This window comes from Pyxicephalus adspersus, chromosome 3 (assembly GCF_032062135.1).
Source record: "Pyxicephalus adspersus chromosome 3, UCB_Pads_2.0, whole genome shotgun sequence".
NCBI lineage: Eukaryota > Metazoa > Chordata > Amphibia > Anura > Pyxicephalidae > Pyxicephalus > Pyxicephalus adspersus.
The window spans coordinates 133090520-133107379 of NC_092860.1; the positions used below are offsets into that span (position 1 = coordinate 133090520).

The 16860-nt window shown below is 34.9% G+C and overlaps 1 protein-coding gene across 5 annotated transcripts in view; it reads left to right on the forward strand.

Annotated features, from left to right (window-relative positions):
• Positions 1-16860, forward strand: part of LCORL (ligand dependent nuclear receptor corepressor like) — a 49099-nt gene that overhangs the window by 24957 nt on the left and 7282 nt on the right. For 2 of the 5 annotated variants that reach the window (XM_072406398.1, XM_072406397.1), the window contains exons 5-7: positions 608-859; positions 2329-2410; positions 12082-16109. In XM_072406398.1, the coding sequence (XP_072262499.1) occupies positions 608-859; positions 2329-2410; positions 12082-16109 (4362 nt within the window). Of the gene's footprint in view, positions 1-607; positions 860-2328; positions 2411-3583; positions 7368-12081; positions 16110-16860 lie in introns of those variants that run through there. The other 3 variants (XM_072406401.1, XM_072406399.1, XM_072406402.1) reach the window with 2 other exon arrangements.

The following is a 16860-nucleotide window of genomic DNA, read 5'->3' on the forward strand; positions in this document are numbered from 1 at the left end:
TGATTGTGAAAGGTCCTTTCTAATGACAATTATTGCACGTGTGTACATAGCCTAACATTTAATCCTTTTAAGTCTGTTAGCTAAAAAATTAATTGCATTCCTTATGATGACCTCAGAAAAAGCGTTGTATGCATGTTGTTGTAAAAGTGTGCCCAGCAAATACACACAAACCATCTTGCAAGGTCAATAGAAGGATAGTTGTACACCCATCACTCTGCTTTCTTTTTGCTACATGGATCAGCAGTTCATTAAGTTTGAATCCTGGTACTTGCATCAGGATTTCTTTGTGTGAGGCGCATATCAGTGTGTTCCAGCTTTATAGGCAAGATAGTTCCACAAATATCAGTTTACTGACAACGTATAGGTTGTAATCATTACAGAAAAGTCTCAAAATAAAATGCTGAGCAGGACTCCTTATGTATCCTTGCTACTTTAGTAGTGCTGTTAGTAGTACCTTTTAAAGGAGACCTGTACTAACATAGCATCTAAGAGGTGACCTGTTTAAACTGAAATATTATTGTGAACTCAAAGATTTAACTAGCTGCTCTGACAGTATGAAATCTATTTCAACACGGCTGGAGAACTGATTGGTTCATTTTCTACTCAGATCTTCCTCAGAACTGTGATCCCAACATTCCACTTGTAGCTCAGGAATTAATGAAGAAAATGATACGTCAGTTTGCAATTGAATATGTTTCAAAAAGCCGAAAAATGTATCAAGACAATGGAACAATGGGTAATTCTCCACATGGCTGTAATGGTTTCCAGCTGAACCAAACAGAAAGCTTACTTCAGGAAGATCAGGACAGCCCTTTAGACCTCACAGTCACACGGATTCAGGATAATTCTTTTCAGGACGGTAAGGAAGCCTTTGTAACATCGCTGAACTCTTAATACATTTTAAGTAAAAAATATGGACCCTGGTCTTTAGGAAAATTTGGGAACCTGCTTGTAGAGTTATCTCATTAGTAGCTGAATAATTTCAGTGTGCTGCTAATGAGGTGTGAGCCATCAAAGTTGTTTAATCTTTAATCTCAATTTAGTCACTTCTACAATCTCGGTCTGAGTAATTTGACTGATGAAGTACAAGAACTAAGGGAGGAAGATTGCAGGAGGGGTTTTCTATCTCGTATAGATATGAGTTTAGTGCCTACCCTGGTATTGGGTATTTCAATATTTAGGGAAGGGGTAGGGGAAAAGACAGGCTTTTATAGGCAAAAATAAAGTGCAAAAGTTTTATTAGTGTTCTTAGTAGTCCTATTATTAACATAGATCTACTAAACTATATACATTCTAAAAAGTAGTGTGAGCATATTAAAGTAAAATTGCTAAAAATACTATTTACAATTTCACGCGAATGTTATCAGGAGTTGTCTCAAATACCTGACGCATTTCGCCCCTAGGCTTCTTCAGGGGATGATTGAGATCAGTATAGTGAGAAAAACGTGATAACTGAAATCAAGATACATATGGGGCTAACTAAACCAAGGTATCCCAAAGATGATATAAGAAGATTAATTGAGAGCTATAGAAGAGTTACTAATGTAAAATATACATAAAGAGACAAAAGATTCGAAGAACGATGATTAGAAGATATCTATGATGATGTCCTCTAACCCCCCCCCCCCCCCCCCGCGGTGTTCCTAAGTGTGGCTCGGGGTACAAAAGCTGTAACCTCGAGCCACACTCGGGGAAGCTCACGTTTTTTTCACTATCATTCTCAATCATTCGTGTGGTAACATTCTTGTGAAATTGTAAACACAGTATTATTTTAGCAATTTTACTTTTTATTATTACTAAATAAAATTACTATTATGCTCACTACTTTTTTTGGAATGTATATAAGCTTGGTAGATCTATGTTAGTAATATGACTACTAACAACATTATTAAAACTTTTGCAATTTTATATTTGCCCATAAAAGCCTGTCTTCTCCCTTACCTCTTCCCTAAAAATTGAAATGATGAAGTACAAGTCAACAACTAAAGGCTAAAATTGTGCATCAAATGATCAGCACATTTTGCTAAGAATATTGTTTCAGTACTCTTTACCTTCTTATACTGATTATAGCATCTGGTTTTAAATCGTATAAATGTTAAGCCTGTTGGGAACATTTATTATATCGTCATATCATTTTAACTATTGTATGTGGCAATTAGAGTACAGATTAAAAAAGAAAATTTTGTTTTAGGGCAGTTAACATTCTTCTGAAAGTGTTTGCACAATAAGGCTATGTTTAGACCTGTGATGGGAGCAAGCTGGCAATGAGTAAAAGCTAGCAGTAAAAAATGATATCTGTCTTAGGCAGAGTTTCTTTCTTTTTTGCAGAAGATGGAGCTTTGGATCTCTCTGTGAAGAGAAATGACAATGGGCTTGAAGAAAACTCCAAAATCAAAAATCTCAAACTTGAGTAAGTAGCAACTTCACTTACATGGAGCTTATCTGTTTACAGATTTTACAGTTATGGCAAACCTACAGCTTTAAGTTTGCCATAATGTTATGTGTTTGTTGCAAGTGTCTTTCCATCTTATTCTTCCATATTTTTTTTTTTTTTGAATTGCACTAAAACACTTTGTAAAATATAGCTGATCCAGCATTATTTATGCATTTAGGGTATCCACTAGGTGCAAGTGGTGTAATGATAAGCAAACTGGCAGTAGTTTTAGTTGTAGGTTTAAACTCCCAACCATATTTTCTTAACTTAGATCAGATCAACCACAAGCAAATTACAACCACCAGCAATAGCAGCCCTTGTACTTTAACTCATGACATACGGTATTATTTTCATCACCAGGATCTTCATAATTTATGATTGTTCTTATTTCTTCAGGTTTGCAAAACCTAGAACAGTGTAATTAGTATTTTATATTAGCATAGCATACACTGAATACATTTTTAACATAATACACAGAATCTTACGATCTGCAGTTATAATTATAAGAGAGAGAATCTACCAGTTTTGTTACATCCATCAATTTTGTTTTTGGTTTGTTTCCTGTGTTCTTTAACTCGCATTTTTTCTCTTCATGGGGTCTGCTGGGTGAACTATTTGATTGTTAAAATGTATTTTTTTTTTCCCTTGTGTTTGTGTGTTTGGTGCTTTTCTAAATGTATTGTGTGTGGCTGTGTTACTGCAGCATATCTTTAAAAAGGGGGTTTACTCTTTTATTACTTGTTTAGCGGTAACGTCACGTTTCTACTAACAAAAGTTGAATATTAAGGGCTTACTAATTGCTTAAAACCAAGTTAAAACCATAAGTTTGGCTCCGCAAGCAACTGTCAGCTGGAATAGTTTGCACTTAAGAAATTTTATACAAAATAAAAAAAAATATATATATTTATAATTACTAAATGGTTTTTGAATTCTTGACTGGGTTGCTATAGAAGCCATCGTACGATTGACAGTGTCCAAGCAGACGTGTAAAGATTTCTATAACTTCTAACTTCCACGTTTTGAATAAAAACCTTTATCAGAAGCAGTGATGTTACCTAAGCAAGGAGTTTTAATAAAGGAGTGGACCCTTCCATACCTGTGTACACGTCTCATGCATCAGTTGACCATCGTTTCATTCCATTCATCCAGGAGACTTCAGAGAGAGAGAGATGACTATTTGGACCGAAGTCCTGAGTTTGCAGATGGTTTGCTTTCGAAAGCATTGAAAGATGTTCAGCTGGGAACACTGGATGTTAACAAAGCCGCCATACTTTATGGCATACCTCAAAAAACACTACTACTTCACTTAAAAGCCTTATCAGCAGGCAAGCCTGCATATTTTAAAAACACAGCTCAAAATTGTAAAGATGGGTATTTATTTAAAGACGGCACCGAGGCGTGTGCGGTTTTTCAAAAAGTCGCCCTGTGGGCAAGGGCTCAGGCCGAGCATACGGAAAAAAGTAAACTTAGTCTACTTGAAACTTCGGAACTGAAACTCCCAACCGCTTCCAGTTACCTCCATCAGTTAACTCTACAGAGAATGGTCGCTCAGTTTAAAGAAAAAAAGGAAGGTTTGCATTGTGAATCTTCAGGCCCCACTGTACAGCTAAAAATTCCTCAGGTACGAGTGAGCTCTGTGCCCAAACCACAGCCTGATTCCTCTGGTCTTCTGGATGTGATGTATCAGGTTACTAAAACCTCGGGAGTTGTAGAAAATTCATCTCTACAAAAACTGAAAAACATTCTTCCCAAGCAAAACAAAATTGAATGTTCGGGAAACCTAACGCGTTCCAACGTCGATTCCTATGTTCACGGAGAGCTTTCTCCTGTATGTCTTAATAATAAGAATGGAGCTGGCGACATATCTTCTGACAACCCAGATGACGACCGAAAAGACAAACAGCCAAGGAAAAAACGGGGTAGATACAGACAATATGATCATGAAATTATGGAAGAAGCTATAGCCATGGTACTGAGTGGAAAAATGAGTGTTTCCAAAGCACAAGGAATATATGGCGTACCTCACAGCACTTTAGAATACAAAGTCAAAGAGCGGTCTGGAACACTAAAGAACCCTCCAAAAAAAAAGCTTCGTTTAGCAGAACCCAATTTGTACAATGTTGTTAATTCAGGGACTGGTAACTCCAGAAATGGTAGCAAGTCTATGTAGATGTAACTTTTGAATTTTCGACTACTATAATCCGTGTGTATTGTTACACACTTCTACAGTACACTCAACCGAGTATGACCTAACATACTCTGCCGAAACGATACGGTTCTTAACCACATTCATGCCTTTTAAAATAGATTATTCAGGGTTTTCACTGTGGACTGAATGAATTTGTTGCACACTTACTACTGATACTATGTATTGAGCATTTGTTTTGCTTAAATAGGTAAAAAAAAAAAAAAATTCAGGGTTTATAGGTCATAGTTAACAGCAGAAAGTAAACTATGATTAACACTTCTTACTACAGTACCAATGTTTGAATCACAACTTCCACACCTTAACTTTTGACAGTCGTAGGACATTTCGTACTCTAACGATCAGCTTTTCTACACTTATGGTTTTACATTATTTTTTCTGGATCACCTACAGGTAAATGAAAAGAACTTGTGTGGAAGCTTGCAGTATTATTTTAGTGAGAGGAAACTGTACAATCTTTTAGTATCCACACATATGAAGATTTTAAAAAGGTTTGATGAAACCTACGTTATTACAAGTGTATAATACTAATTAAATGTTGTAAAAGTAAAACAAAAAAAAACTTTTTTATTACATCATTTATCAATGGGATGGACATTTACAAAACAAAAATATCCCATTTTAGTAGTTGTAGAAAGTCTGTTAAAGTGACTTTAAATAAACTATAAATCAAAATATTTAACTTTATGAAAATAATTTATTACTTTTTTTTCTTTTTATGATAAACATCCAAACTATGTTGAAAAAACTTGGAATGCAGGTTAGAGCATGTTTTTAATGTGCACAAAATAAGCTTAGGATTTGGGTTGTAACCCCCCCCTTCTTCTTCTTTTCCTCACCAAGTGTTGTCATGCTCATGCAAACAATGGACCTCAATCTGTTTGTGTATTTGCTGCTGCCACAGTTTGTAAACCGTTTCCCTATGGTTAAAGTTCAATTTCCCCAGACCAATTTTAACTTTTTTGCTTATGACCAAACCTGCAGTTTGTTCAGGGTTTTGAATATACAAAACAACCCCTTTTCTTACTATAAAAATTGTGATTATTTTTTACTGTTAGTGCTAGTATGTAGGCTTGTTTTCAAATTTGTAATTTACCTTTACAGAACACTCCATTGTTGTGGGTTGCCAGGCATTACACTGTTCTATCTTACCTCTAAAATTCAGACTATTTTCATACATCAAATTTTTATTCCAGTAGCTCTTTGGCAAATGGAAAAACAACTTTGAGCGGACATTATTTTGCACGCACGCACTTAAATTTAGTTTTCTACAATTTTACATGCATGGGTTTTAAATATCTAAATACCTTCTACAGCTAAATGTTACAGTTTTATTTATTTTTTTTTGCAAGGAGCATTCGATCTTATGCTCCAACAGAACTGTTTTAAGGTTTATGTTTTAAAAACATAAAATGTCTCGCACAGTTCAGGTAATATCAACTTCCTCAACCTTTGCTGTGAAATATCTGTAAGTTAACCAGACAACCTCGAACTAGAATTAAATAATTAAAAGAAAAAGTTAGCAGAATTCCTTCTATCAGGGACAGTCTTTTAGTAACAGCCTTCACTGATTTTATATCCGTACAGTTTGTAGTATTTATTTTTAACTTCATAGGGATATTTTATCTGTTTTATGCATCGGTGGTATAACAGGTAACTTTAAAACACATTTGTCTATATTTCAAGTCCTTCACATCCAGATATAATTTTTTTTAATGTATAATAAAATCGATGCCTTTGGGTAAAACAATCAAATGTATTTACTGCTCACTGCTTAACACAACCGAAGGCAGAAGTAAACCCTTTATTTTATTTTTGGCCTGTTTGAATGTTACCAAGATATTTTATAATGAAAAAAAAAAGAAAAAAACACTAAAAATTAAAAAAAGCTGTGCCTCTGTTTTTAAGACTACTGATCAGTAAAATTGTTTAAACCATTTCTTGTAATTTCTATTTTATATTGCATTGTAAATTAACCTGAAGATGATTTGGCGTGTACAGTAATATTCCAGTTTGTGTATTTTTTTCTTTTTTTTTTTTATAATTTACAGCCTTTTCATTATCACGTCCATCTCCAGTAATTTGTTATAACTGCAGTCTGTAGCTGGCTTGACTTTCAAAAGATTTTGTTGACTATATAAACTTATTTAAGGCAGTGAGTTCTATTTATGCATAAATCAATTGCACTATAATTCATGAATTATTTATTACAATATTTTCTAATGAATTTCCTGTATCTTGTCACGTGATGTTAATGTACTGTAATTCTGTTTTTTTTTTTTTTGTGTTTATAAAGCTAAACCTGATTGTATGAAATTGTTTGGTTTAATGTATTAAGATATAATTTATTGTAAAGCACTTCACTGCTTTTCCACATCAATTAAAAAAAAAAAAAAAAAAAGATTGAACTAATATAAAACGTTAATGATTATTCTTCACATGCTAAAGAAAAGTCTGATATTTATACATTTATAGGTTTTTTTTTTCTCTATTATGCATAGTTTATCTTTTTGTCATATTTGTGGTATTGCCAATATCAATGTACAGATGTAGAAGAATGTTTCTCAACTTGCATTTGTATACAGTATAAACTGTCATGTACAGGTAGAGAAACCTGTTCTTACTATCCTCATTCTAGACCATAACACAGTACTGTGCTCGTTACTGAGTACTTTTTCCTCTGACCTCAGCATTGTATATTATTAAATACTGACTTTTTCATTTTAAGTGTTTCCTAGTGGAAGTTTTTTCCCAAACAAACTTGTGTATGTGTGTTTTAAATTGTTAAAGCCAAACAGCAAAAACAGCCAAACAGCAGGCACAATCGTTACTTCAGTAAAGACATGTCTATTCTGCAATAAAACCTAACCGCAGGTGCAACTCTAGGCACATTCACTGCGTCTGCTTTTTATGCATACTAGAGATGAGCATAAATTATTTGACTAGGTGAAAGTTGAGTAGAACATTTAATTTTAAAGTTAAATCCTTTTTTTTTTTTGCAAGTTTACATAATATGCCTATGCGTTTATTGCCTACTGGCTGCATTTGTTGAGCGTTATGCTGTAACTGTCCTGGGCTGGATTCATTAAGCAGTGTCGTGCCTGTGTAAATGTACTGTACATTGTGGGACATTCAAGTAGAATAAAGTCAAGTTTGTTTAGTAAAATACTACTTGATTGTACTTGAAATCATACAAATTCTACAGTTCTCCGTGTGAAGAGATACCCAATCTATGAAAGGGCCTCAAAGTTGCTTTGGGTAAACACTGAAAGATTTGTGTTATGACCGAAAAGTTTTAGTAGTTGCAGTAGATTTTTACCACAGCCAGTTAACATGCTTTCAGGGTCTATTTGTTGCTTCTGTCACCTCTACATGTTTAGACTGTTATTAAAGGAAAATGTATGTGTGCTTCAAAACCTGATTGAGCAAAGTCTCAAATACTTTCAGGATCCAAAAAACCTTAAGCTATTGAGTTTCTTCTGACTCTAAACTCTCTATTAAAAGATTTAGACAAACAATTCAGAAAAAAAAAAAATTGCGTTTTGATTAATTCTGTGAAACAAACAAATAGTGGCTAACCAAAATTAATGGCTGCACCGCTTAAAACAGCTGTAGAAGCATTGCTGTGTTCACCTAAGACAAGAGGGAGAGAAAGATTCATAATAACCTCTATCAATGAGCTGTAAGGAAGGGTTGGCAGGTCTGTCACCTTATGGCTATTGTATAAAATGCACCACTTTAAAATGTTACGTTGCTGAGTGTCAATCTTTTTACAGCAAAGCAGTGGGAAATCTGTGTAGCCAATTGATAGGTGCATTATAGAGTGACTTTTCTTGTGACAAATAAAAAACTCAACACAGAGCACTCATAAAAAGCATTGCATTTCCTACATGGAGCCAGCCTAGCATATGACCTCCCTGACTGCTATTATACCTAAATAATCAAAAATAACATCATGGACCCCCTACAAGCCCACTTCGTACCACAGCATTGTACTGTAAGCATAAATGTGGGTTCAATCAATCCCATTCAGTCTAATAGGAGCAGATGGTAAAAATTTTGTGCACGTTTATGTTGGTGTACAGTCCTTGGAAACACGTTGCCATTCCTGTTTTGGTAAAAGAAATATACCACCAACGTAAATGCAAGGGCAAAGCATGACTTGGCATGTGGTTTGCTGCTCCTGAGCCTCACCTTTTCTTCTTCTGAAATCATTTACAGGTCTGTAAAACCATAACTGTGCAAGTCCCTACCACATAAACATACACTGTAGTCCTATACAGTAGTGTCCGCAAATACCTTTGCTATACAAAATCCTAATCCCATAGACTTTAGCCACAGGCTATACAAATGGCCTCATCATCATTTGAAATCCAGATTAGGCTCATGCCTGTCCATGATCTGTCAAATGCCAAGCTCGGTACTACTTGAAGAGGTTGTAGAATTTGGCATGTGGCTATATCTTTTCTCTATTATAAATTGATACCTTGTATATAGTCTGGGCTACAATCCATGGGGATCTACAGATGCATTCAATTATAGTAATCTCTTGGCACCACAAGTTTTAGCAGTATTATTTTTTTTTTTTTTTTTAGGTCAGGCCATATTTCTGTTAATTTGTTGACAAGATACCTAAAATACCCTTTACTTTTCCCTTGTCTACAAGGACATATAGAACATAATTTTCAGTATGAAGATAGTAAGTCTTGTATCAAACCAACTGCATACGGCAGCAGGAACACTTTTTGGTACTTTGTCATTCTTTTAGGAACAAATTCACTTAAGAATAAAAATTTCCCATTCCCCTTAGCTTTAAGATACCCCCCAACCCAGGTCCCCTCTTACCTCTACCAACAAAGCTTTTCTATAGGTGCTTCAATCTTGTCTTACAATGTCCATATGTTGTAATTTCCATAGACTTTAATGATACAGATATTCCCTGTTCCCCAGTTATATGGAAAGTTTCTGCACACATCAGTAGTATTACATAATTGCACAAGGCCAACTGAAATAGATCAGTAGCTTTGTGGCTACATCCGTTGTATCTTAGAATATGATTATGGGGCTATGGTTTGCTTATTAATTTGGAAGTAAATACACTTCAAACTTTAATAATTGAATAAACTGCTACCAAAGTCTTTCTGCAAGAGGTAGCTGTTATTTACATCAGCATACAGATTATTCATAGAAAATACAGCTTCTGTTTGTGAGTCAAATGTCAGAGCACTATTCTAAATTTAAAAAAACGTGTTTTTTGCCATCAAATTTGTATGTACAAAAAAGGATTTATAGAATAAAAAGAAAACAAAGAACTTATTATTACTGCTCATTGAACTAAATGAATAGTCGTGAACAATAACACAACGTTTTATGTAGTCAAAAGTAATGTTTTCTTCACAAGAGTATAAGTGCTAATAAACAGATTTTATTTTTTTTTAGTATTACATCTTTATCATTTCAATAGAGCATACTTTGATGGGGGAGAAAAACTATTAACAGTTTATTGACATAAATTTAAAGTTTCATAGTTCTTCAGATTTATTCAAAATGTATTCTCCATAATTCATAAAATAAATAAGCCCAGTTTGTCAATGCAGACAGCAGTAAAGGTAACCAGTTTAGTTACCATGGTTAGCTACCGCCAGGACACTATCTGCAGGGAGTTTGTATATTTGCGTGGGTTTCCTCTCAAATCCCTAAAACATGCAATTAGATTATTTGGCTTCCCCTCACAATTGGCCTTAGACTGTTAATGGCATATGGCTGTAGTAAGGACATTAGATTGTGAGTGGGTTTGAGAGACAATGGACTTTGTAAAGTGTTTTGTTATATGACAGCACTTTTTATATATATATATATATATACACACACACAAGTAAAATAAATAGGTGGTTGACTGCCAACATACATGTTCCTGAAATTGTGGAACTTTAAGGAATCCATCAAGATAATCAAGAATGACACCAATGGTTCATATACTCCAGCAGTGCCCACTCGTATGAGAGATATAATTCTTATGATGTATTCTATTCTGGGATATATTCAATTCTTTTAAGAAACTTTAGGTGGGTTGTAGGCTGTATAGGAGTTTTTTATTATGTCGTTGCTAATCTGGATCTCAGAGAAAATCTAATAATGGGTAGATTTGTGATATTTACTCTTTCTAGGACTCGCCAATGACACAAGTTTACCGTCAGCTGACAACACCCTCCTTTTTGTCCTCTACAACTATAAGCAAGTGGAAAGAAAGTTGAAGATTTTCTGTATTACACATCTTAGTAAAGGCATTTTATTAGTAGAGCAGAAACATTTACAGCCTTTACATGTCAAATTACATGCAGTAGGCTTTAATCCTTACCAGTGCTTTTATATTCTTTACAGATTGTTTTTGAGCATGCAAATTTTACTATTAGCATACTTGTAAACAAGTAAAGAATTGCCCAGATTTCCATTTTCCTTTTAAATGAAGGGTAAAGATCAAAGCCGAGAATAAGGATTCTCCCAGCTGGTTTGTGCTTTACCTTAAAATGAACTTAAGAGTGTGGCAATAGCAAAGACCTAGGTCGATGGCACTAAATAAATAAAAACATAATAAATGTTTTATGCTCACCTTCAAGTCGTGACTTTTTTTTATCATTGCTAACTTCTCCCCTGTTGGTAATGTACATATCCTGCTCCCTACTCTTCTAATACAGTTTGCCTGATGCTATTCTCCTGGCCAGTCTAGCTCCCATAATAATAATCCTTCTATTTATCTCATCCTTTTTTTTAGTCTGGTATTTTCTCATCATTCTCATTATTGCTACTTATTGTTCACAGCTCCTTCCTCTTCTGTTCAAGCTCTGTGGCTTTTTTTTTTTATTAGTGCTTTTTTGACACTTATTGGTCCACAAGCTTTATTTTTCCCACTAGCTGTTTTGCAGAATATCATCTTTACATGCACATTATTATTATTTTTATTAATAATAATCAGTATTTATATGAAGCCAACATATTGCACAGCGCTGTGCATTAGGGGTTGCAAATGACAGACCTCATTGTCCTCATAATTCTTCAGTGTCGCTGCTATTCTCCCACCGCCCTTCCACATTTTCTCAATTCAGGATTAGAAATTTGCTGCCACTCCCAGATCCAGTTCCAGCTCCATTATGTGTCTGTAGCCCACATCTACAATCCTACTGGCTGCTCTCCCCTAATTCCTTCTTCGGGAGGGTGTTGCTCCCTGCTCTCCTCTCCAACATGAGATCCTCCTGTCTCCCCTCTCACAGAATCAATGTTGTAGGGTCAGATCCTGTTGCCAGTATGCTAGTAGATAATATGTTCATCCCTACTAGAAGTATGAGTTCACTGTAAAATCATTATTGCCTTGTCTATGCACAAATATAAGGCTAACATTTTTATATTTTAAATAATGCATGGTTTTCTCATTTGTTTTTCACAGTGTCATTGATGGCTACTCTTTAAGAAAATTAAAGAAAGTGAAGAAACTTCCTAAAGAAAACACTGCTTTAAGTAAAGTTTTAGCCACTTATTGCTTGTACCACCGACAGCAATTAGCACTTATGCTGAAATTTTTAAAAGAGGAACAGAAAACATGTTCACACGGTAGCTGTGGACATCTGCAAATTTCTGAACAAGAAAAAACATCCAAAAGTCCAAAAAAATCACCTGCTCTATTTTACTCTTGCACGGAAAAACTCAGTAACTGTGTTAGTCTTAAGACGCAAGCATCTTCCACTAATCTGCCTTATCTGTCTGTCCGCCTAAAAGATTTACGCCTTACTTGGCCTAATTTAGCCTTAGGAACTGTGAAACTGAATCCCATTAAACATGAAGATTTTCACCTTGGATCGAAAAATAAAATTTTGCACTGCATAAATACACGTTCAAAAAAGAAGAAATTATTTATTCGCTGTTCTAGCACGTATCGTGCCATAAGCTGTTCTTCAACTTTGCCCCGTTTGAAATTACAAAGAATTACAACATGCTGGGATGGAGCCATAGTCAAAAATGACTCAAAATATCAACCAGCATCCCCCATTTCCATAAAAAGTAAATCCTGCCAGACTGAAGTAACCCACAATACTGTGACTAAAAGTTCAAATACTAGCAATCTAACATGTGACGTTAATGAGGAGCAGAACAAACTGAAGCCTACTGAAAAAAATGCAACTCAGATTTCTCAAGACAAATGTAAAATTGACTCAGTACATTTTGGAAACTTAATTAAGCACCTTCTAAACAATTCCCAAACAAATCATTTTGTAGAACTTCTAAACCAAGATTCAAACAACCTAGAGGATACAGGGACACAAACACGATTACGAAAAAGCCAACAAAAGTCTCCAAAATTTGATTGCTCTTTATCTAGCAGTCAGTCCTTGGAGTTTACTAGCAAATTTATCTGTGATACTTTTTCTAAGGAAAAGACCACTTATGGTAAGGATTCAAGGAATTCACCGGAGGATGTGGCTAAAGCAGTAGGCTCTGAAAAGGGGAATGTTTGTGACATTTTAATAATAAAGAATCCTGAAAGTAATTCAACAGATCATGCCAACCAGGAAAATAAAACCGAACTACCTCATAGTAAATCAACAGTACATTCTAAGAATGTTAATTGTGTCAAAAATAGTCAGCCTTGTTTACCTGAAGGCTCAGCATTTTCACTCATAGAAAATGCAAATACACATAAGAGACGTTCTCATCAAAATTCTCTTGTTGAATGCAATATTCCTTTCAAAAGATATTCCAAAAATATTTTGGGAAAATGCAAAATATGTGATGTCTCTCATGACCAGTGTTCTTTTCAAAGTAACAGAAACTTATTTTGTAAATGCACCATCAAACACAACTCAGGGATTTTAAAGAACTTTAAAACCAATGGACAGGTGGGTAGGTGTACTACTGATAAAGCGAGAAATGCCCACTTGAAGGTAGTACTAGAACGTTTGGAAAACACCATTTGTTCTGGTGCACGAATTCCAGATAGAAGTGAAACAGAAAGTTGTGAAACTACAAAAAGTATGGACAGTCAAGGAAACAATCCACTGATTTCTGCTAAATCAATAACTGATCTCATCTCAAGATCAGCAATACAGAAAAATCAAAGTGATTCATCTTTAGGTTCAAAGTCCAGCAGTAATAATTCTACATCAGGCAGAATTTCTGGGAACACATACTTTAGCCCAATTCAACTAATGTTTGTTTCTAAGATTGAGTCTAAAGATGGAGTTAAATATGTCTTAAGCCCTGTGTGTACGTCATTTGATAACAACAGAGACCACCAGCCATTGTCTTTTTTGAGTAAACATTCCAATGATGCACGAAAGAAAAATGCAATGTCAGATTCCCCAGGTCAATCTGACAATCCGGGCAACTTTGTAAACCCACAGTGTAAAGTCATTACATCTTCAAGTCTATCAGCAGCTGATGAAACTACTCATAATCTTCAGGAAGAGCCATATACTTTGAGGAGAAAATGGTTAGGGTCCGATAGGGTTGGCGACCACAGCCTGGGGAAAATTAAAAAATCAGCTGTTAAACAATCAAAGTCAAACAATAATGATAAGGAAATATCTAGTAAAATGAAAAATGACCTAAAGATTTCTATTCCCTATTTGACAAGCAAAAGTGTTGAACACTCCAATGTGGCAGAAAAATTGAGAGAACCAAGGACCACTGAAACGTATGTAGCAAGAAATATATCTAGCACTCAGATTAAAATTAAAAAACTGCAAAAAATTCTTGACTCTTCAGAAACATCTGACATTACAAACGTCAGAGAACCAGGAAACCATACTATGCCACATGGAGCAGATAACTGCAAAATATCGCTAAGATTTTCCACACGTCTCCAGAAATGTGGAAAACTGTACACTGTCCGTAATTTATGTGTGACAAATGAATGCAGTTCAGTGCAGGAAAAAATACAGAACAAAAATAAATCTCAATTCGATGATCAAATGAAGACAAGTAATAAAGAAGATAACCGAAATGATCAAGCTGAGCAAAACCTTAACCATAACACAAAATTGAAGAAGTGTAAAAGTCGGAAATCCCGACAGATTAGAAAACAGGTCTTGTCAAATTATATGACTAGATCTAAAAGGTCACCTTTACTTTCACTATATTATGGTTCCCAGTCTAAGTTTTCTGTAAGATGTGCCTTACTCCGTAAGTCCAAAAAGCATAGCTTTAGCAAAAGTAAAAATTACAAAAAAAAATTGAGAAGTTACAAGACACAGTGTAAGCCAGCAGTAATACACCTGGATAGTATTAATAATGAGGTTCAAAGTCGGTGTACTTCTCCAGATTCTGCCCTGCAGGCTGACACTGCTATTGAGTGGTGGTCTACAACAACATCAAATGAGGCTTTGCTAAACCATTTAGAAAACAGGTACGAACAGATATCAAAGACATGGGTCACTGAAAACAATGTACAGAAAGATTCTGAAACACACTCTTCACCAGTTTGTAAATTCTCCAGCTCAGAATCCATGTCGCCCATTCAGATGCTTTTTCAGAAAAAATACGATATGAATGATCTTTCCACCTGGTTTATGCAAACAACAGAAACACAATCCCTTTCAATAGTGAGAAAAGCTAATGCTCGCAGACCTCTTAACACAATTACTGAAAAAAACAAACAAAAATACAAACAACCCAGCATTAATTCATCCGCTTCTAAAAAATACTTGGAAAAGTGCAGACAGCTGACACAGTCTAGCACTGTAGAAGAACTTCATCCAGTTTCTAAATTTGTCGATCCTGAAAGTTTTACTTTAAAGATCAGCAAACACAAAAGTAATCTAAAAATGAACAACTTGCAAAGTAGCAGCAATAAAACCCAAGATGTTTGTGTAAAGTTTTCGTGTCCTGGTGAGATTTTAGATCTGACGGAGTTTTGTACAACAAAAGTCATTAATGCTGCAGAATCTACTGCCCCCAAAAAAGTGCACTTAACCAAGGACAATCTAAAAGATTTTACAGGCCTGGGAACTGTAGGAGGGTATTTATCATTATCACAAAATGAGTCAAGGTCTTACATTTCTACCAGGCAACATACAAAGGCATTAAGAGAAAATGAGCCTAAACACACCATTAGGTCCCGAAGCAACAAACAAGGCATTAAAGACTGCAACATTTTTCTACCAAATTGTGGAAATGAAAAAACAAAAATGTTACACTCAAATAAAGTGTTCTGTGATGGAAACAGCAAGTCAGGTTTAGGAATGAACAAAAGCACAAAATATAAATTTCAAGTGGACAAAACCTTTGCCAAGTGTAGATATAAAATGTGCTCAAGGAATATGAGAGGAACTCTAATAAAGAGTGACAGCCACTGCAATACCTCTGCACTGGAAGAAAGGAAGAAACATACAGTTGCCCTATATCTAGAAAAAAACAGTTCTAAAGGACAGCGTCCAGGCACAGGAAAGGTACAAACTGAATACACAAAACTCCAGATAGGTAAGTTGCTAATGACTGATAAACTAAACTTCTAATGCCACTTGGAATCCCATTTATTGTCTGTCTGATCTCTGTCAGTTTATGCCATTGTCTACCTAACACAACAAAACACAACATGTATACAAATGTTTAAAGTGTACATACACCCCAACAATGAACTTTTCAGTTTCATTCACAAAATAACATGTTCTGGTAGTAGTCTTTCATATGAACAGGAAAAATAGGTGTCTCATCCTTGGAACACAACTATGTATGAAGATATTAACATAAACTGCCACATGGAAGAAATATATGCTGATGCACTCACTGAGTACTATTGAGTATTTCTGATGTTTGTTATTGCCTATGACTCTTTATCATGTGCAGCTAATCAAAAGCTACCCATTGACAAAGAAATCTATTAAAATGCGGTGTGTATATTAACTACTGTTACATTATTACAAGCAAGCTTGGAAATATTTTTTTTCATTGAAAAAAAAGCATTTCTAGCTAATCTTAAATTTAATGGGTGACAGGCATTGGTCATAGTAATGTACCATGGAGCCTCCCATGTGTCCCTCCCCATCTTTATAGAACAGAACACTGGACAGATCTCGTTCATTCCTACTGTTGTACAAAAACATTGTTTCTTACAACAATAATTTTGTGCTAAGTTTAAAGTATTAGAATGTTTAAAATTTTATTTTTTTAAATACAAAGAGATACTGAAGGTAAAATTGTTAAAACACTTTTGTATTGTTTCTAAAATATT